Source organism: Nannobrachium achirus, assembly GCF_963921795.1.
Source record: "Nannobrachium achirus genome assembly, chromosome: 4".
Taxonomy (NCBI): Eukaryota; Metazoa; Chordata; class Actinopteri; order Myctophiformes; family Myctophidae; genus Nannobrachium; species Nannobrachium achirus.
This window is the reverse complement of record NC_137813.1, coordinates 48,986,553-49,010,305: the sequence shown is the minus strand read 5'-3', so window position 1 is coordinate 49,010,305 and position 23,753 is coordinate 48,986,553. Positions and strand designations below refer to the sequence as shown.

The 23,753-nt window shown below is 41.6% G+C and overlaps 1 protein-coding gene across 1 annotated transcript; it reads right to left on the bottom strand.

The window, feature by feature from the left end:
• Positions 1-21,540: 21,540 nt before the first annotated feature.
• Positions 21,541-23,553, bottom strand: LOC308284367 (uncharacterized protein). The gene is made up of 3 exons (XM_080724963.1): positions 23,041-23,553; positions 22,384-22,495; positions 21,541-21,870 (listed from the first exon to the last, which is right to left on the bottom strand). Exons 1-3 carry the CDS (start codon positions 23,055-23,057, stop codon positions 21,619-21,621), a joined length of 381 nt encoding a protein of 126 aa, XP_080581089.1. The 5' UTR covers positions 23,058-23,553; the 3' UTR covers positions 21,541-21,618.
• Between the last annotated feature and the right edge of the window lie 200 nt (positions 23,554-23,753).

The window sequence follows — 23,753 nt, the reverse complement described above, 5'->3', positions numbered from 1 at the left end:
CAGTCTTAACTCTGACTTGGTACATCTGTTGAGCCTGTTGGTTGAATGAGATGCAGAAACAGAAAATGACATCTTGGCATTTAACAAATCAATCCCTTTATACCTCGTTGAACATTGCAGATATAAAAGCTCTGAGCTTGTAGATCTGCTATTTTCAGCGAATGTTTGGCCCAGGAAAGGGATGTTGGGGTTCACGTGGTTAAATAGGTTGTAGATCTGAGGGGGACAGACATACACCATCGTATCACCCATCTCTGTCATTAATAGTGTTTTGCAGGGTTTTATGCACAGAGTAGGCTGATCAAGGCGGCCCCTCTCTGCAGATATTCCAGTCATTCATTCCTAAATTCTTCTAGCATGCAATGCCGACCATCAAGGCTTGGGATGAGAAGGCACACTCTTGTGCATATTTTTTATGGAGACTAATTCACACACTCTGCTTTGGAGATTAGTCATGTTTTCACATCACTCAGTAACTGGTTGTAGCCCGACAAGCGTGCACAATGATAAGCTGGGCATCTAGGCATTTCAGTAGTCATAGATATGCTCAAACAATGCTTTCTCCAAGCATTACACACAGTGTATTTCTCTATACAGTGTAAATTTGTTTTCATAGATTAACCACAAAGGGTCTGAATCCACGCAGCTAAGCTCTGTGATCTCTGTTCTCTACTCTGTTTCTGGGCAACAGTCAGCCCTGTAAGTGGTCCTGCACGCTTTTTAACCACACGATCCCTAGCATTAGGGGTGGGCGATATGGTGATAACTATCGTTGAGACGATACAATGTCTCCACGATATGCCTTTTCAGAGATATCGTATATATCGTGGTACAATTGAGGGAGTCTTGTAAAAAAAATCCTGTTTAATCGTTAATACAGAGATTTGTTGCAGAATTCAATTTAAACCTGCATTTTGGTCTAACTCAGTAGTTCTCAAACTTTAAAATGTCAAGATCTCCACTTAATCTGACAGTATACAAATGAAACCAAATGGACCCGTAAGGGTCCATTCGGTTTCATTTGTATACTGTCAGAGTTACATACTTGTAAAGTTCAATTTAGACCTCCCAAAAGGAACCCAGAGAGTCTAGTTTGTGTCAAGTAACTTGAAAAATAACCATCAAAACCAATGTGAAAAAGAATTGTGATAAAATCGTGTATCGTGATACAGCTTGGGAAAATATCGTTATATTGTATTTTTCCATATCGCCCACCCCTACCTAGCATCCATATTCTGGGCATGACAGATGAAATGCTGTAGGCATTACTATAGACAAACAGTCCCGATTACCGATCTACAAGCATACAGCAGGTTGCGTTGTGACACGTTATGAGCTTGCAGTTCGGATATTTCCTTCAAAGACATTTGGTGTGGAGGGAAAAGAGAAGGGGGCCAAGTATATACTCATACTGTACCCCTGGGGAACCCTGGTCAACAAAGTATATATGGTTTATGTGGCTATTGGCTAAGGCATTCCTCTCTTTATGTCTTTTCTTCGTCATTGCAAGCTTTGAGGTTAACCCAAGACCTCATACCTTATGTTGATCTTGGAGGAGGCCTGCCACTTTGGTCCCAGCTAGCCTCCCTTTTGTAGAGGTTTGAGGGGGAAAAAACAGTGTATATGCAAGAGAAAGAGAGAGAGAGAGAGAGAGAGAGAGAGAGAGGGAGAGGGAAAGATGGCTGAGCCATTGGTTTCACACCCGACGGAGTGATCAACGGAGTGACTGTGAACAGACATGATAAATGTCTTTAATAACTCTCGCCTGCTTAGTTTGCATACTGTGGGATCTGTTGTTAAGACCCATGTCTTATTATGATGACCACCCCTTTCATCGTCTCCCACGGCACGCTGGGCCTCGATCCAGACTGTCAAAATAAACACAATGTCAACCCCCCCACACACACACATACACACACACAACGCGCGCGCGCACACACACACACACACACACACACACACACACACACACACGCACACGCACACGCACACACACACACAGTTCTGCTGATGTGGCACTCATGACCATGGAACATGTGACATGTTTTTTTTTTTTTTTTTTTGGGGGGGGGGGGGGCATCACCTGTTGAATCAGTGTGAGACCTTCGCCTCAACAATTCCCATAGATCCATCTATCTGACAGTAACACAATGAACATGTTTAATACATCACATGGAGAATGTGATGGTTTTGATGACAATCATCTCCATTACACCCACAAAAAAGACAAAACAGACGGCGAAAGAACGATCAAATGTACACTTCCATTTCTTCACAAACAACAATCAAGCGGCACTCTGATCGGATAAAGCTCCAACGGAGGCATGTGTTTGGTGGATGGGGATGGGAGGGGAGGGGAGTAGTTCAATGTTTTATTAATTCGCAGATGAGCTCAGCTATTGATGGTGCTGGCTGCCCATGGGTTCAATTAGGATAATACAGGGAGAGAGGGGCAGATTATGGGCGGCTATTTAAGTGAGGGTATATCTCTTCCCTGACAGTTATGGTCCAAATGCAACAAATTGCACCTCGGTGGCTGTGAGAGGCGCCATATGAGAACTCTCCTGATGAAACATGCCTGTGTGGCAGGTCAGCCGTGTAGAGACGACACCGACCGGGCTGTGCGAGCCGTGTACCGTGAGCCATGTTCTCGTTGAGCTAACAACAGAGTTCTAAGTGCAGCTCCCATTCCCCTTCGGTTAATTGGGGCCATTTAGAAAACAGTGGTCAATATGACGGTATGCTGAGTGCACGCTCTTTCCAGCCATGCTTAAAGAGGCCTACTCAGCACGCAGTGCTCCCGAACTAGAGCAGTTTATTCGCTCCCGAGCGACGGCACTGAAAAGGCTGTAAGCCCTGACAGTTGAAAGTGCTGAAACTTAACAAAGTAAGCACCGCCAAAAGTAATATAAATACGGTATTGTAGCGCAGTGGTTCTCAACCTTTTCAGGCCGCGACCCCCCAAATAATCATATTTTAACTGGGGACCCCCCCCCCACCCTAGGAGCACTAAGAGTTGAGACATTACATTTTGTATAACACGGTTCTAAATAGCAGATCTACATGCTCACAACGCCTCGCGTTGCGAGGCATTGTGAGCATGTAGATTGGCTATTTTCACAATCTCTGTCTCTAATATTTGAGAATTTGACCAATGTTTAAATTGTCATTTTAGAGGTATTAAAAAGTCCTTTAGAAAGTGCTTATACCCTACACTTAAACGTTATGTTGGTTTGTTTACTTTTGAGTGAGAAAACAGTGTTTCACATTACCGTAAGCTAATCATCTGGGGACCCCCAAAAATAATTTGGGGACCCCCCTGGGGGTCTCGACCCACAGGTTGAGAACCACTGTATTATTGTAGCGGAACGTCATTCAACACGTTGCGCAGGACAATATCACCCGGTACTGCACGAGGAGATAGTTCGGGGTGGTGAGGAGGAGAAGTACTGATTTCAACCTTCCTTCTTCTTGCCCTAGTCTATACTGGTAAACTTATTATGATTGATCGGGGCCTTGACTGTGGCATTGCTGTGCTGAGTAAACAGTCTACTGTACATTGTCTCTGGAGCGCACTGTGTGAAACTGAACAGGCCATAAAGTGGAACTGGAGACTAGTCAGTGACCCAGGAGCCCTGAGCCTGTTGGTTATCTCAGTACACTGGGCTTGCCGGTTCGTAGCATTAACAATACGGACTGAGCTCTATAGAGAGTGCCCGGACTGTTTACTTTCTTTCGCTTAGGAAAACGGCGACTGTCTCTCAGCCGCTTAAAAGCACCAAGTTAATCGTATACGGCAAGTGAGATAACCCAGGTCTTGTTTCCACACTTTGGCAGCTGGGGTGAAAGTATTGTTGCTCTCATTTTGTACTGGACGTTTCACGGGGGAAAGTGGCTTGCCATTTCGCTAAAAGACAAAGAATGGCACGGTCAGATGATAACTTTGACGTCATCGACGACAACATCAAATCAAGTTGCCCAAATTATCAGTCTAGACTCTAGACAAGTCAGTCTCTAAATGCTTCGGTCAACAGTGGTTCTCAACCTGTGGGTCGGGAGTCGGGACCCCCTTGCCTTGCCCCATATGTTTTGTTTTTTTTAGACTAGACGTTGATAGACATTATTTCAACAGCTACAGTATATACAGTATAGATGTCTATTAGACTTCTAATCAACGTCTAGTCTAGCTTAGACCTCTAAAAACAATTTTAGACTAGCGTTTAGACGTATAGTAAGACGTCTAAAGAGAAAGAAACAAACACCCAATACTGCATCAAAAGTAATCAACAAACTATACAATAAAAACTGGTCAAACATTGGCCAAATTGTGAAATAATATAAGAAAGAGGCATTTAAAAAATTGATGATCTGCTATTTTCTCAATATGTATCGGTGTGGAACCGAGTCAAATTAAATGTACTGCCTCACCTCCTACAATTCCAAGTGCTTGTCAGAGTGGGGAGTCTCCAGTTCAAATATGATTATTATGGGGGGTTGCGGCCTGAAAATGTTGGGAACCACTGGACTAGAGACTGATGAAAATGTCCCAGCTTTGTTTGCAAAAAAAGAATTATGGAAAGAATAAGATACGGTACTTTAAAAAACTGCATTGCAGAACCAATCCAAATACTTTAGGGTTGTTCGTCAATATTGGGGCAGTAGCAGTGCCATGATTGGTTTCCAAAGCAGTAGGTGTGTAGGCTTGATCACAGCCACAGAATCACAGAAGTCTCCAGGCGGGTAAGTAGGCGGAGTTATCTGATCGTCTGGCATCGTCTAGTTCAGGGGTTCCCAAACCTTTTTGTCTCGGGGCACCCTATAAATATTATTTTTTTAATCCGAGGCACCCCTACATTATAATTTTCACTCCCAGCACCTTTATATATTTATAGCATATCGTCGTTGTCGGGTGGAAACCTTGTATGTCCAAAACCGTTCGATTTCTATTCATCATCGAAAAAATGTACTAAACTAGTGAAAACAGCAGATCTACAAGCACACAACGCCTCGCAATGCAAGGCGTTGTGTGCTTGTAAATCGGCTGTTTTCACTAGTTTTGTGCGACAGTCTTGTATGATGAAGCAGGGCTTTGCTTTACCAAAAGATGTACACATTTGAAACTTGGAGATACGAGGTTTCTGCCCGACATTGACGATATTTTAGTGATTATGTTGCGAGGAAAACGTTGAGATAATAGCCATTTTGGTTAGAACTGAAAATGGACTGCCGTCGCGGCACCCCAGGGTGCCCCGTCACCCACTTTGAAAACCCCTGGTCTAGTAAACAATACACTATAAGTTTAATCCTCTAAGCGAGAGATCTAGCGCTGTCCCCTCATGGTCGATTAATATTCAGTGTGGTCTTAGTTGACTAACACTTTGTTAGTAAATTATGGTAGTTGTTTTTTATGCTTTTTCCATGTACATCTTGTAAACTCTAGATATAACCCTTAAATTCTGTCAGTCTATAACTTTATATAAATGGTAAACCATTGTCCAAAGCACTTTATTACAATGTGCAATACATTCACACACATATTCACACACCAACACCATATGATTGATACTGTAAATCATTCCATCCTGCTAGACAAGTGGTTGGGAATCCCAGGGGACTCCCCAAATTACTTTGGGGAGTCCCCAGATGACTAGTTTAATGTGCAACATTGTTTTCTCACTCAACAGTAAACAAACCAACATGTATAAGGGTATACAAGGTATCTGCACATTTCTAAAGTTATGATTTAAGGATTGGCCAAATTGTCAAATATTACATAAGAAAGAGGCAGAGTGAAAATACATCTACAAGCTCAAAAACGCCTCAGCTTGTAGTTCGGATTTTTTCACAATAATTATTTGTGGAACCGAGTCAAACTAATGCCTACAATTCCATGTGCTTGTGATGGAGGGGGGTCACTAGTTTTGGGGGGTCCTGGACAGAAGGTTTTGGAAACCCTTGTGCAAGACAAGCTGAGGGCAATTGGGTTTGATAGCACATTTGCTAATAAAGTATTCAATCAATTAATCACTTAAAAGAGCTATAGTCAACTTTTTCTTGAAAAACGGATGCTAAAATAACTAGACCAGGTCACCTGGTTCTGCCAGACCCGCAATGAAAACTTGTAGATCGGCTGTTTTGACTAGTATGGCACTGAACTAACACATGAACACACAGGATTGTATAGGCTGAGCAGCTGGAAATGTTTGTGAGCTTGTAGATGGGCTGAGGAATTTATAGTGTCAGCAGCTCGTCAGCCAACTCAACTCAGCTGGTCCTGTACAGGTGACGGCACTCAAGGCAATCAGCCGAGCAAGGGAAGGGAGGGGCAGATGAGCAGTCAGAGGCAAACACAGGCACACTGAGGAAAAGAGGGACCGACCGACCGACCGACCGACCGACCGACAGACCGACAAAGCCTTTTGTAGGCCGACCCCCTGGGTCTGGCAAAAATGATGTTTCGAAAATATTTTATAAAAAAATAAGCTTCATATATGTGTTTCTATTAAAAAATGACCACAAAAAGCGTAAATTAATGATAAAATAATCATTTTGGCCATTGTCAGACCGACACTTTGTTTACATTCTAGTCTATAGACTAGGATGTAAACAAAGTGTCGGCCCTACAATGAAAAAGTTGACTATATAGCTCCTTTAAAGAATCCAACTGATTCTGATTCTTGGGGCTACATGCACGTACGCCATTTTGTTCTACTTCCGGGCCTCTTTCGACTTCCTTCACAGGTGTTACTGAACATGATGATACTAATTAACACTCTGTTTGATTGCGACCGTAGGTCGCATTTACTATCAAACCCTGCACAAAGTGTAAGTCCGTCAGTCCGTCAGTCTGTCTGTCACACCTCACACGTCACACTCTTGCCCTGCTCATATCTCCGCAACCGTTGCCCCGATCCATGCCAAATTTTGCACACACACTCCTTACCTGCCAAACTACAACCTCCAAGGACCCCCGGAGCTCCAGGGACCCCCAGGTCCCTGGGGGACCCCCAGATGTAAAAAATGACCAAATGTGCTAAACTGACCAAATGACCACCCCAACGGGGCTGCTCACGGGGAATTCCCGGGGACCACCGACTCCTGGTGCTCCAGAACGGATGCAAAAGTGGTGGCGCCCCCAGTGGAGGACCCCCTACACTGCAGCTCACATAAAATGCCGTAACTCCGGCTAGGAGCGACCGGGACAGCCGGGGCCGGTACCTATTCGTCCGCCTTGCCGGCGCGGAGACCCCACCCCTCATTTCTCACATGGCCCTCTTCTAGCGCCACCATGAGGCCGATTCTTGCAAAACACATTTTTGGACACTGCTCCTACAATTTTTGCCCTAAAATCACGCAAATCGGTACACAGTATGTCTACACTCATCCCATCAACATGAATCTCTCCCATACAGCGCCACCTCCAGGCCGATTTTTAAAAACACATTTTTGGACACTGCTCCTACAGATTTTGCCCTAAAATCACGAAAATCACTACACAGTATGTCTACACTCATGTCATCAACATGGATCAGGAAGATTTTGGCAAAACACATTTTTGCCCTATTTGTGGAGATAAGTGACCTACGGTCGCTTATCTCCCGATTAGGGAGCCTTACTGGTTGTACAGTGGTTCTTTAATTTCAAGGACCCCCATAACTCTGAGAGTGTACAAATGGAAGCAAATGGACCCACAAGTTACACACCTGTATGGGGACATTTGGAACCCACTCAAGAACACTTTGAAACCCACTGGTGTAGCAGAGTGCATGTTTCCAGTGAGCCAACATGCACAATATCATGCAGCACCCTGACTCCATTTGACCAGAATGGAACAGAGCCTTCATTAGTATCATCGGTAACACCTAGGGCTGTCACAATTATTACATAATCGTCTAATCGCAATTATTTGACTTAATCGTGATTCTTTTTCATAATCGTCATAATCGTTTCCATGTTGAAAAATGTTCATATATTTAAAAGAAAGTCAAAAATAGTGGAAATAGCAGATCTACAAGCTCACAACGCGCCGCGATGCGACGCGTTGTGAGCTTGTAGATCGGCTATTTCCACTATCAATGTTCTTTTTTAAGTGCAAAGTTGTCAAATATGTCAGTCATTCCTTTGTATATTTAGGTTGTGTGTCATATCTAGCATGTGCAACTTCAAAGCCTAAAAGCCAAACAGAAATGTAATTGTCCACGACAAAAACACAATTAAATCGTCAATCGCTATTATTTGAGTGACAATTAATCGTCATGTAAAATGTCCTAATCGTGACAGCCCTAGTAACACCTGTGAAGGAAGTCGAAAGAGGCCCGGAAGTAGAACAAAATGAGCTACTCCCACCCCATTGCCAGAAGCTATTGTGAAATCAATGTTCAGTTCTCAACCTCACCAACCTGAAAAGGCTGGTCTCCGCAACTGCAATCACAACTTAACAGATCACAGATTTGTTGATTAAATGAACTAACTGATTAATCAACAAATTCCTGACTCTTAGCATTACTACGAATTTCTTTAGTTGAAGACTTGGAAAAACATTCAACAAAGTTGAAGCCTTAGAAAAACATTGCGTCAGTGACTATTTGATTGTTTCAAAGCCAATACCTCACCATGCCAAAACGCACGGTTGAAGAGCAAATACAGAGGGAATGAAATGCAGACAACTCCAGTAAAACATAGGGAAGCCTCAAATGCCACAACCACAATCAGCACCAGCTTTAAAATAATGGTGCACAGACATGCCCAATATAAATAGAGAGAATAAAAAAGCAGCCGTATTCATCACATACAGCATAGGTCATAACCCGATGAATTAGGTTTTTTGCACAAAATAATAATTGTAATCAACAATGTAATCAAATCTTACCTCATGATGGGAGTTAACCATTATTTATGTTTTAACTATTAAAAAAAATAGATATACAAGATCGGCTATTTTTGAAAAAAGGTCTTTGAATATTTTTGACCCGATTCTATAAATGTCTTCTAAATCCTTCAAAGTTTTTTTTGAAAAATGCATGTTTCTATGTCAGTGGTTCTCAAACTTTTTCATGTCATCCCCCATCTCAAAATATTACATACCAGGGACCCCCAGAAGCAAATATTTGAGTTCAAATGTTTTGCGGAATGCAAAAGTTCAACAGTTGACCTGACATCACTCGTGGGGCCCTCAGTTAAATTCTTAGCTCACTTGAAAACGGTCAAAACATCTCTCACTGGATGCGGTGGAGATTGGCAGTGTCGCCGCAATCACAAATAATTGTATTAGAGAACGTGCTGGCCTGATGCGCTCAACCTTCGGTAGGGGAACCAGTCGGTACTAAAGGTCTAGATGACATCACATTTTCTGTGTGATCGGCTAGTTTAATGAATGGTTGTGATAAACAGTTGTATTTAAAACATTTAAATTAAAGTATCTCACAACGGACTAGGCCAGGGGTTTTCAAACCTTTTTGTCTCAGGGCACCCCATAAATATTTTTTTAATCCGAGGCACCCCTACATTATAATTTTCACTCCCAGCACCTTATATTTATAGCATATTGCCGTTGCCGGGTGGAAACCTTGTATGTCCAAAACCGTTCGTTATGTATATATCATCTATAAAATATACTAAAGTAGTTGCGAGGCGTTGTGTGCTTGTAGATCAGCTGTTTTCACTAGTTTTGTGCGACAGTCTTGTATGATGAAGCAGGGCTTTGCTTTACCAAAAGACGCACACATTTGAAACTTGGAGATACGAGGTTTCTGCTCGACAATGACGATATTCTAGTGATTATGTTGCAAGGAAAACGTTGAGATAATAGCCATTTTGGTTAGAACTGACTGAAAATAACTTTGTACTTCAAGTTTAAAATGATACAAAATATTTTTAAGTGTCCAAATAAATTCCAAATATTATCAAATTATCTCGCGGCACCCCTGGACTGCCGTCGCGGCACCCCAGGGTGCCCCGTCACCCACTTTGAAAACCCCTGGACTAGGCAACCAATATATATACACGACATATGGCTGCTGCCATACCCAAATGACACCCAGTGCTGTCAAGCCCAGCTGATGAATTTCCTAACGGTACTTGTCCATTCACTCAACACGACTGTGGCACAGACCTAATCTAGCTCATGCAGGTTAATATGCATACATTTATTCTATTACATATGAACGAATCGACACGAAACAATTCTAATCGATTCTTTATAGTCAATTAAGGAAAAGGAAGATCAACGTGTCACGATGCAACGTGAGCTTGTAGATATCGTCAGTGTCGGGCAGAAACCTCGTATCTCCAAGTTTCAAATTTGCATGTTTTTCCGCGAAGTAAAGCCATGCTTCATCATACAAGGCCGTCGCACAAAAGTAGTGAAAACAGCCGATCTACAAGCACACAACGCCTCGCGATGCGAGGCGTTGTGTGCTTGTAGATCGGCTGTTTTCACTAGTTTAGATCATTTTTAAAATGATAAATACAAAACGAATGGTTTTGGACATACAAGGTTTTCACCCGACAACGACGATATGCTACTTTCACTTTTATTTTTAATCGTTCATTACTCGGAATTGAGGCAAAAGTTTAAAAAAATTGTGTGATATTGATTTGAAGTCGTATCGCCCAGCACAACTATGGTATGATACTTTCATCCGGGGAGAGAGGGCATGAAGTTTTCCATTCATACTACAGAAAAGTAGTACATCACCTTCCCAGATACTGTATCTCTTCATCTGGAAGCTTGACCCGTGGAATTCTTTATCACTGTGACCCACCCACTCACCCTGCCCTCTCCTTGTTTGCTTGCCACGGAGCTCCCCATTTCCCACTCCAGCCATGCCAGGGCATTAGGGCACGGCTAATGTGGTTGGTGGGTCATTCATTCTTGGGCTGGGCATGGGGCAAAAGAGCATGCAGGCTTTGTTGTTAGGCAGTGGGTGAAAAGAGGGGAGGGGGGGGGGTACAGACAGGGGCGTCACACGGGAAGGGGAAAAGTGGGACTGAGTTACTAGGCCAAATACATATCATATTGGGGGTCCTTGACATGAAAAAGTTTGAACACCACTGACATAGAAACATATGTTTTTCAAAAAACCTCATAAGGATTTGAAATATTCAAAGACACAAAAAAAAAGAAAAGCAGATCTGCAAGCTGATCTACAAGCTCACAGCGCGGCACCAAGCTGTGAGCTTGTAGATGTGCTATTTTTCAATAGTTAAAGCACAAAATATGAGTGAATCCTTGTACCCACTACCCAGGGCCCATAATGTGGTGCGACACCCCTGGGTACTGAGCAGATGTTTGTGTTGGCTGGCAAGGGAAGCCAGTACAGTGTATGTCAGCCCAATCACCATGTCATGCCAGGCAACAGCTGCCCAAACACATTTGAGCCTACAGTCTGGCAAAGAGAGAGAGCGAGGTTGGGTGAAAAGATAAACTTTAACCCGCCATCACGTTCTACTCTCTCATGCCTGAATAAATTATTTTGATATCCAAACTTTATGGCCCTGAAGAGTAAGGTTATCTGTTGAGAGCGACGGATATATTGGCAATCACTTGACTTTTCGGTAGTTTTATTGCATATTTAAAATAGCAGATCTGCAAGCTCACAACACGTCATGCTATGTGGTATAGCTCATGTGTGTATTTAATATTTACTTGCTTCCTTCTTTATTTTATTTTTAAGGATCTAAATTTAAACAAGCCATATGCTTTATTGGGTTTATCCTTTTTAGTTTACCTTGTACCAGTGAACTATACTGTCATGAAACTGTACCTTTTCCTATGCAAACCTCTAATAAAATCTTCAAATCAATCAATCGGGTTTGTGAATTGACCAGTGCTCCTTGTCCAATACGACTAGGTATGCTTGGAGCTCTGGGGTTCCCAAACCTTTCAGCTCGACACCCAAAAGATACATTTGGCATCCAATCTTACAAAAATACTGCACCTTGTGAATTAAACAGCCCTATTTAATAGTGAAAATAGCAGATCTACGTACAACTCGCAATGTGTCACGATTCAACACGTTATGAACTTATAATAGTCTGCCTATTTTTGCTATTTCTCAACGTTTTAATGTCGATTGTTTTGGTTGTTTTGAAATAACTATATTATATAGATTATATATATATTATATATATATAGGCCTATACCCTATATATGTTTTTAATACATCCGTGACCCAAAAATGTGACCTGACCCATTGCTTGGGAAACACTGTGGAGCACTGAGGAGCCTTAATGTTTGCAGGGCTATAGATTCTTAACAGACACTGATGAATGTAAATCGTGGTTTGCCTGCCACATGATAGCAACTTTGTCCTGTGTAGTAAGCACTTGCTATTGCAGAGAGATGGGAATCTTAGCAGAAAGGACACAAAGAAAAGGAACCGTAGACTGTAACCCAGATTTTCCGCTGGCCACGGTAAAAATATAACAATATATGCGCATACATAGACCCCAGAACAAGGACAGTTCATTTAACTCTCTCCTGCCTCTCTGCTCAACTGATACGAGCCATTCATCACCACCCACCCTCATATCTAAGTACTGCATGTAAAAGGACTGTGTGTACGTGTGTGCGTGCATGCATGCGCAGGGACGTGCTGGGCCCATGATTCAGCCTGGGAAAAATAGTTGGAGAGGCCCTGGAAACCTTGTATGTCCAAAACCGTTTGTTTTGTATTTATCATTTTAAAAATGATTTAAACTAGTGAAAACAGCCGATCTACAAGCACACAACGCCTCGCACCGCGAGGCGTTGTGTGCTTGTAGATCTGCTGTTTTCACTACTTTTGTGCAACGGCCTTATATGATGAAGCAGGGCTTTGCTTTGCGAAAAAATGTATACATTTGAAACTTTGGAGATACAAGGTTTCTGCCCGACAGTACTTTGTTGGCTGCCCAGCCCCCAAAATGGAACGAAGGCCTGACATTTTATTTTTAACATTTTTTCCGAATGGCCAGCCTGGACCGGCCGGGAACGAACCGACCGTTCGGGAGTTTTCCCGCCTTTCCCAATGGCCAGCACATCCCTGTGCATGCGTGTATACATGTGTGCGACTGTGCGCATGCATGTGTGTGTGTGCATAATATGGTAAACAGAAAAAACATAAATATCTCCATCGCAGTCTGCACTTCCTGATCCTGTGGAATAATCCCATATACACTTTAATAGTTCCAAACCAGACTGGGATCTAGATTCTACAGTATGTGATATAAAGGCATGCACCCAGCCAACTCTCAGAGTGTGCTGCCATCTATTGCATTTTCAAGGAACATCTAGTGTGCATTACTTCTGCTAACATCAAAATGCAATGTGTATTTTTGAACAGCGTGCTTGTACCAATAATCAGTTAATCGTGAGAACAACCACAGTTGCCAGGTCAGCTTATTATATAAGCAACTTTGAGATTGTTTTTTATGTCAAGTCGCTTGTAAATATTGGTAGTTGCGGGTTAAGTCAGTGGTTCTCAAACAATATTAATAAATTAATATGCATTTTGTGTGTGTGTGTGTGTGTGTGTGTGTGTGTGTGTGTGTGTGTGTGTGGTCTAGCCGCATCTTTTGGGCTTGTTTTCATAGACTGCTCCTTTCTCTTGCAAAATCTGTCAATACCGAGAGCAACCGTTACTGTGCATGATGCCTCTTTGTGGTTCCTGCCATTTACAACGATCTTGCACTGGCTCTGGATAAGGGCATCTACTAAATGCCTAAATTGTTGTGCTCCGTGATGGAGAGAATGGTTACTTTATGCTCTGCAACATGCACACTCACTGGGTGACGTGAAGCCTAAATGCGATCTGCTTATTGGTAAATTATTCATTATTTATTATACTACCACTAGCACTATCTATCCGGCTAGAAAATCAACTGGAAATATATAAAAACCAATATGTAGAACCAATAACAGACTTAATCTTGCCCATGTAGGTTAATCGAATAATTGAGAAGCAGGTTTTTATTTATTTATTTATTATTATTATTTTATTAACGAATCAATACGAAAACATTCATTTCCTTTTTATGAACTAAATAGATTTGTCTAATTAACCACTTAACCCTGTATTATTGGTGGTGTGTAACATCTGCTAACATCAAAATGAATGCTATTTTCACTATTTAATAAAAAAAAAACAATGTTCATTAATCGTAAATGAGGCAAAAGTTTGAAATAAGCGTGATATTGATTTGAGGTCATCTCGTCCGGCCCTGCCTACCACTGATCCCATGGTGTATCCCCCCGTTCAGCAGCAGTTTGGTATGTAACGCCTCATGACTGTGGTACACTGACAAGACATTCCACAGTATAAACTTAGCCATGCCCAGTCTCTGGCCATCGGAAGAGTCTATAAACATCTGTTTTCCAGGCCTGGTTTTTCCCATTTCAGCCTCAAAAATGTATCCTTCCTAAGAATCCTTATCTCTTTCATTAGCTACATAAGCAGTACTGCTTTATTGAATAAAGCTCTTGATGTCTATTGCTGGCAATTCTATTACTGTAGCTTCTTGGAAATATTTATTCAGGCAGACACTAGATGCAAGTCATTATCACATGCCTAAAGTAATTAACACTAAATGGAATTTAATGTTTACTTCTGAAATTCAAAGGCCTATTTAAAAAGTGTCTACTTTATGAGATTATATTACCAAACGGCAGACTTTCCAAACGCTAATTAACCCTCTAAATGTTGTTTCTAAGTATGGTAGCCGAATTCCCTACGCTAATGAGGTTTCCACCCCAGAACATAAGGAATTAGCTGTCACGATAAGAAAAATATAACTAATGATGGTTTATCATTGGCCCATTCTTCATTTCGAACTTTGCGGAGATTTTGTGTGGGGATTCGAGGGAGGCTGATAATGAGGGCTCGCGGTAGAAGGTAAAGTAGTGGTTGTTACGTGTGGCGCATTAATGTACGTAATCTGTTACACAGTGCTCTGTGACAAGACAAGGACATGTAGTGTGCTAATTAAAGGAACCTTTTCACTGCTCTTTCCTCAGACACAGGTCATATCTCATTAATGATGGCCCCAGTGCATGGGGAATCATTCATTACCATCCAATTGAAAGAAAAGGGGGGGAAGAGTACGCAGAGACAGGGAGGGAAGTATTCCTGTATCTTCATGTAACAATGGACAGGAGGATATTAGCAGACGAATCAAATTGACACGAGCAGAGGGGCCGCAGACAGAAGAGAACGGGTGGATATATATTTTTTTCTTTTCACCAAAGGGTGAATTTCTTTTTGTACAATATGATATATGTTAAGCATTAATCTATAAACAAATTTCAGGAGAACCCAAGGGGAGGTGTCATTCACTGCAACGTTTTCCCTTTTCCCCTTTGTACCTATAGTGTTTTGTAATTGTTGATGGCATGTATCATTGTGTTATTTTTTTATGCCATGTTGATGAATTGAATACACAGGACCACAATGTAAACAATTACCCAGGACTTGTTTGTGTTATCCCTTTAGCCTTAATGTCTGACTGTACCTCGTGCTGTTTACATTTCTGACTATATTCAATCAAAATATATTTGTAATACATGTTTTCTTTTTTAAGAAAGAAGAATATATATATATATATATATATATATATATATATACTAGTAACACACCTCAGGGCGACAAGTGACCTCGCCCTTTAGGGCCATGTCTTGGCCGTCTGTCCAGTGATATACGTGTATATCGGAATATCGCACCAGTTACCCATATATCAAGATCCATGTACTGTATATGGAGATATTCTGTGAGACCCCAAACATGCCTACTCAGTTATTCATTATGTGAAAAAAAATCCTATGATGTCTATCACATCTGACATCAAACATACAATCCCTTTTATGCCCATACATGGAGATCCCTGTCTGAACCAGCCACACAGATATGGGCTGTCTTCATCCATATATGGGCATTCCCATATGAAGTTCTGATAGATATGGGATAAATATTGATGACATCAGGGATCTCCATATATAGGCATAAAAGGGAATCTGTTAGAGTGGTTCCCATGACATCACAACGTACAATCCATTTTATGCCCATACATGGAGATCCCTGCTCGGAGTATCTGACATCACTGTGACGTCACAGTGATGTGTCAGGGGAACCACAGTGTCAGGCGTTATCCCTGCTCTGAGTATCTGACATCATGATGTCACATGTGATGTCACAGTGATGTGTCAGGGGAACCACAGTGTCAGGTGTTATAGACAGACAGACAGACAGACAGACAGACAGACAGACAGACAGACAGACAGACAAAGATACGGTATGTTTTTGTTTGTTTACCTTGTCCAGCTCTTGGAAGTAGATTTCTATTCATCCTCCATATACTGTATCTGCTATAGGAGAAGACAGGGTCAGTGGAGCCACTGGGTGAAGATGAAGATGAAAGCCCATGTTTGAAGGAATCTCGAGACAATATGCAGAATGTAGAAGCAATTATGGGATGATGTTAACATGACTTCAGCCATGTGATGGTTAAGAAGATTGATTGATTGAATACTTTATTAGTCTGTAAACAGCACGAGGTGCAGTCAGACGAGGCTAAAAAGATAACTTTGTGCTCCCAATATGTATTCAATTCATAACATAATATTAAATACAATTATACAACAGGTAGTTCTGCCTACGGAACTCGCCTTCGGCTCGTTCCTGCAGCAAGGCTGACGTGCAAATAACCGTGATAATGCACACCCTCTCGTATAATATTGCTTAAATAACACAATAATACATATCATCAACAAATACAAAACACTATATGCACAAAGGAGAAAAATAAGTAAAATATCGGCAGTGAATGACACCTCCTTTCTATGGGAAAATTGTATTTACCTCCCCTTGTGGTCTCCTGATAGATATTCTTCGGGCCTGTTTTGAAAGAAGTCAGTGATCCCAGAGCATTGCACAATTTGGTGGCAGAATAGGAGAATTTTCCCATGTTTGTTCTAGGCCTATATTTGGGTAGTACCCGATCATTGTCCCTCGATGGGGGTATTTTGGGGTAAGATGAACAACTGGTTTGGGGTAGGTTCAGCCTGTAAACGAATAAGAAAGAAGAAAATATTTATTAAAATAAATACTGGTAAATGATTGTGCACCACATGGTTCTCTTATTTAATACATAATAGAGAGAAAGGGGCTGTATTCCTGTCATACACTTTGACAAAAGTAGTCTAACTGATATAACTGTATATTATTATTTTCAAGAGGTAGGCTAAAAATCTGAAGTAGGCTAGCTAGTATGTTTCAATAATGTAAATATTATGTCTTTACCCGTTCTCCCCTATGGTGTATTACTTTTACACATAATTCTTAATTAGAATATTAAACAAAACACACATGCATGCACGCACGCACGCACGCGCGCGTGTACACACACACACACACACACACACACACACACACACACACACACACACACACACACACACACAAGCTAGAAAGTGTGTCACTGACTTTAGCAATTACCTGTCAATGCCTGGGTAGACCTTAGCTCTGGTCCATAGCGTTAGTGGAGTTAGGGAGAACTCCACTAACGCTATGGACCAGAGCTAGGTAGACCTAATAAGAACAAATAAGAACAGTAGGCTAAGTTATAAATACCTTGTCTTCTTTGACTTTTGTTAATATTAAAGCAGTAAGATATTTTGGCATGCACAGTCCAGCAGACTGCATTCTGTTAGCTTTGTGTCACTCTCGTCGGCTCATTGTAAATAAACACGTAAACTCACAAGTTGAAAATAAACGCATTTCCCCTTGTTTAAAATAAGTCGTCAGTTCCCACCAGTACCCAACTTCCGGTAAAAGACCTTCAAAATAATATCTAGGATAACTAACAATAGCATGTTATTAAATGTGGAATTTATTTTGAATTCCACCAAGCATCTACTGGATTTGTCATGTTCATTTAACTGACTTGATTCTGTGGGAACTAGGATTTCCCTAGTGATTATAACTCTTGTAGAGTACTCTTATTTTGAAGACGTTTTTCGAGAGGAAACGTCTTCAAAATAAATGTTCTGGCAGTCTTTCACTTGATCCAAGGGAGGCTATAGATAGCTATAGGTGGGAACTGGACTGGTCAACTGGGACCAGAGCTGACAAAGTGGGAATGGTATTTTTCATCCCAAAACCAATCATCATCTACATATCCATCTTCTAAACAAATTAGAATATTGTGTAAAAAAGCATTGCAAATGCCACAGCAATGTGACATCACAGGTGATCACCTATGTAAAAGTCCATATATGGGTATTCCCCAAATTGGGCCCAGAATCCCTTTTATGCCCCTTTATGAAGATCCCTGATGTCATTGATATATAATATATCATTGGCCAGATGGCCAAGACATGGCCCATATGTGTGTGGCTGGTTCAGATAGGGATCTCCAAATATTGTATGTATATATGGATACATATTATTATTAATAAAGGATAAAATAAAATAAAAAATCCATATATGAGCATTCCCAGAAACAAAATCCCTTTTATGCCCATATATGGAGATTTCTGATGTCATCAATCCCAGGCCCTAACTGGCCCAAGAGCCTGCTTTACTCTGATTTACAACCTACCTTCCCCAAAAACGTTAATATATCCATATATGTATATGGATGTATATTAATAAAGGATAAAATAGGCCTAAATAAAATGTCCATAGGCCTATACAGTATGGGCATTCCCAGATGATGCCCTGTTAGGACATTCACAGAATGTCCAATGTATCTAGATAGAATAAATGAAAGTTTCAAGAAAATGTATTTTTTACACAATATTCTAATATTCCCAAAGAATTATTAAAAATAAATGAAAAAAGTTATTTAAAAAAAATAACACGTCCTGCTCACATATTAGGAGGGTAGTATGAGTCACTAGAAAAGATAATGGGTGTTTTTAATGAATTTATCAATGGTTAAAATGGATTTGAAGTTACAATGGGTGTGTATGGGGCATGTATGGAGAGCATTTACATCAAAATATTGAATCAAGCAAATTAAAATCTGTTCAGGGTGTTCATAAAAGCCTGATTAGACGATAACATGACCAAAAGATTTTCTGAAAGTGAAATATCCCTTTAAGTTGTTGGGAGGGGGGGGGGTCATGCTATGCTGAGCATGCATACTATGATTGGCTAGCCACAGGTTTTGTAGGCATAGTACATATTTGGCCCACATAATAAATATAAAATCAAAAAGTTAATATTTTAAAAGGTGCCAGAGGTCTCAGGCTGGACTCACACATATGCGTGAAACATCTTCTCCGTATCGTCTGAGAATGGCCACTGGGGGCGCCGTACTAATGCATTGTCAATGGAAGGTTGTTTGGTGTTTTGTCGTTGCCGTGTCTCTTGCTCAACCACAGCCTGTCTTTTGGCCAAGAGACACGGCAACGGCAAAACACCAAACAACCTTCCATTGACAATGCATTAGTACGGCGCCCCCAGTGGCCATTCTCAGACGATACAGAGAAGATGTTTCACGCAAATGTCTGTGGTGCGCCTCAGGAGCCAGTACACAATAGCATGGCAAGCCAGCCCTCATACGTGCTCAGTCACTCATTGTGGGAAGGAACGAGTGAGTGAATGCAAACTATGAGACTGGCTGGCTTGCCAGGCCAAGTACACAATACATAATTCTAACCATACCGTGGTTAGATTTCTTGGGGGGGTATCTAAAGACAGAACTGTATGTCAAGTTGTGACAGAGAACACAGAAAACACTGTATTTGAAAACATCAATGTTTATTATTTTTCAAATGTATGACTTTACAAAATGAAACAAAAAATAATCAAAAACTTCAATGGCAGGTAAATGTCATGTACAACCCCAAATACAAAAAATATATCATAAAAATAAACCACATTTTCAAAAATGCTTTGTCCGACACCAAACATGGCCTTGAAAGGGTGACAGCTGAGTCTGTGGGGTAAGGAAGTCAGCAGTCAAACCCACCCCACTTCAAGAAACGGAGGCAGAATGCAAACATTGCACAGCCTCTTGGTCTGTACTTATACCTGGATGTTCAGTGCACAGGGACAATCATACAGCAACCATCAAATGGCAATGCACCAGCAGGAATCAAAAGAATATTTTGTTGGATTCAGTCATATTGCAAACAAAGCCAAGGGAAGGTGTTTTCTCTCCATAAAAAGGTTGTTTAACTCCTATTCTGTCTACATGTGGGTCATAGCTCACTGAAGCTCAGACAGGCAAAAGTCATTTTCTTTTTATACATGCTCATTTGCAAGATGAAATGTGTTGATTACATTTCAATAAAATCTGGGGAAGTAGTAACTGTAATGTGCAAATCCTTCTCAAGAATGACTTGAACTCGTACAATACAGATTCAGCATAAGTCAACAGTAACACCTCTTACCCTAAGCCTAAAGGGGAGTCTAAACAAGTCGTATAAACTGGCCTAAGAACAGTGTTTGGGTACATTTCTGCAACCCTTTGCAGTATCGTTTTCAATCAGCCAATTGTAGGAAAATGTGATTCATCATAACAATCATAACGTGAGGGCTCATTGAGCAGCATGTAAACCAGACTGTTAGGCGCCGTACAGACATCTGCGTCACGCATCTTCATCTTATCGTCTGAGAATGGCCACTGGGAGCGCCGTACTAATGCATTGTCAATGGAAGGTTGTTTGGTGTTTTGTCGTTGCCGTGTCTCTTGGCCAAAAGACAGGCTGCGGTTGAGCTTGAGACAAAAAACCAAACCACCTTGCATTGACAATGCATTAGTACGGCGCCCCCAGTGGCCATTCTCAGACGATAAGATTCGATGCGTGACGCACATGTGTGAGTCCGGCCTTAGAAAGCAAGTAAGTCAGAAAAATGTGGATCACACAGTTGTTATTGCTAATATATGATTATCACTTTGATTTATTTTATACTCATGAAGAACCCACTTCAGATACTAGACAAGTGACCCGTCGTCTCCATTCACAGAAATGCAGAGGACACAGCCGTGGGATAAGAACTGCAGATGAGAACGGAGCCGAGAGACATCCTCCGCCTCTGGATGTCCAGGCATGCTTTAGGGGTGCTTAACTCTCAAATACCTGGAACGCGCCCGAGTCGCGTTCGATTTGAACCACTTTAACCATTATTTTATGCTTTAACTATTGAAAAACAGCAGATATACAAGCTCACAGCGCGGCACCGAGTGCCGCGCTGCGAGCTTGTAGATCTGCTATTTTTGAAAAATCTTGAAAATGTGTGCAAGTCTTTGAATGTCTTTGACCCGATCTTTGACCCGACTTCTAAATCCTTCTTCTAAATCAGTGGTTCTCAAACGTTTTCATGTCAAGGACCCCCACAATTACAGGTATTTGGCCACCGACTCTCATCTCAAAATATGTTGTTCCAGGACCCCCAGAAGCAAATATTTGAGTTACAAATGTTCGCTTTTAAATAGATATATTCAAAGACTTGCAAAAGAAAATCTTGATTTTTCAAAAATAGCAGATATACAAGCTCACAGCGCGGCACCGAGTGCCGCGCTGTGAGCTTGTATATCTGCTATTTTTCACTGGTTAAAGCAGTCAATAATCCTAGGCCTAAATGGGTCAAGTCCTCCGGTGACCTTCCGAGGTGCACACTCCATGAGGAGGAATCATGTGTCCCTGAGCTGGGATCGGCTCTGCAGGCTCTGGAAGTGGGCCTCCCTTAGGATGCGGTTGATCTGGTGGTAGTCTACCAGGTTGGTGGGGCCAGCCGACTCCACAGAGTGCGTTAGGCTGAGCGGACTGCAGGGTCCGGGAGCGCTGTGGCCTCCTCCAACACCGTCCGCAGCACACTGACTGCTGCAGCTCCCGACCACATCATCTGGACTGCTGATTCCACTGCTCTCACTAGTGTTGGATGACTGAAATATAAGAAACCAAATGAGTAAACACCTGTGAGTAACAGTTGCAAAATGCCATTTCTTTTTTATATAGAAAATGCAGAAATGAGAAAAGTCTCACCAAATTAACATGCAAACTCAAATGGAATGGCATCAAATGGCACTAAATGTTCCCAACTACAGCATGTAGTGAATGGGCAATAATGAGAATTCAAGAACTTAAGCCCTAAATAATTTGTTAATAGTGAAAATAGCAGATCTACAAGCTCACAACATGCCAAATGTTAATCTATTTTCCAATAGTGTGTGCTGGTGACGCAATTGTAGTCCTTAGCGGCCATCTTTTGGGTAAAAACACAGGTGTTTCAATTGTTTGATTGCATAGAACTAATGCTTTACTCCAATCAGAACACCTGTGTAAGGCTGTGTTGACCCAAGAAATGGACGCTCTTAGAACTACATTTGGCACACCCTATTGTGACAGGAGATGCCCAGAATAGGGATGCTAGGGTTCATGTGGTTAATTAATTGTACCTCAGAGTCCCAGGCATCGCGGCCTGGCTCAGGGGAGAGAGGATGAGCTCCGAGCGTCCGCTTGGCTTGGGGTACCTGGCCATCCCCCTCATCAGCACCACGCGGACGTTTTCTTTCAAGGAGGAAAATAATACTTATTAGTAAAGAAAGACATCAGACAAAACATCCACTGGTGAGAGAGTACCCCAAGAAACACTCAAACTGTTTGGATCTTAGATATAGCTAACACACTTCCAGCAGCAATGCATAATGACAATCTTTATGTGATGTAATTAATGCATGTATTCATGCTGAACCCAGACAATACTAGCAGGATCAGACATATTATTTCGATATTATTGTTTGATTGAATACTTTACAGTTTGCAAATAGTACAGTGGGACGATTTAACAATGACAATGATGCTAAAAGGAAAAACACAACATTCCTTATAGGGGCTTGATCCATTGTGGTTTGTATACATTTTGTACAAAGGGACCCCAATTTACAAGCCTAACCGCTTTCTTGTGGACTTTATCCTTTTAAACAATTGTATCAGTGAACTGTACTGTCCAGTACATTTTCCTATGCACATTTCTAGATTCAATCAAAGTTCTGCGTTAATCGAGACAATGACAGTTTTCATACAAGATGCTACAAAGACGCCCACAAACTCACCTGCTTTCAGTCAACATTCACGATGTGAAAAGGCATCAATGTATGCATGAACAGGCTTATTTATGATGGATCCTAACCAGATCGTAGGCCCCCGGCCCGGCCTCTTCGATAGCTCCTCTGTCAGTTCCAGTGGAGATAGACAACCTTGCTAGCAAGCCGGCTAAACGATGACTAGGAATAATCAACTGTCATCATGTTTTGAATACTGTCACCTGAACTAGATCGGCTAACTCGTCGTTAGCTGTGGGATTGATAAAATACAGCGGACACTGGCTGGGCGTTGTTGTTATGTAGCCCCCCACAAACAGCACAATCAGTTAGCTGCTATCATTAGCCAAATGCTAGCTCAGGTTGTATCTATTCTGTCAGGTTAACGCCGGCTATCCCCAACCCCTTTCAGAATACAACACAACGATAATGACTGGCCGAATTCCACAACTAAACAACACAGTTTGACAGAGAGATGATGAAGTAGTGGTTTATCCTCTGGTGCTGCTGTGACTGCAGCCGTCCAACCGCAGCTGCTGTGTTTACATGCGACTGCGGCTGCGCGTGAGAATATATACCTCGTCGTACGCAGTGGTGTAAAGTAACTGAGTACATTTACTCAAGTACTGTACTTAGGTAAAATGTTTAGGTATTTCGTACTATTTGAGTATTTCCAATTTATAATACTTTTACTTCTACTCCACTACATCGTGAGCTTGTAGGTT

What these genes read in the sequence shown, in the direction of transcription:
- LOC308284367 (XM_080724963.1), bottom strand. An exon ending in GCGATGCCTGGGACTCTGAG is followed by an intron (nt 21,871 to 22,383) that starts GTACAATTAATT and finishes CTTATATTTCAG; the next exon opens with TCATCCAACACTAGTGAGAG.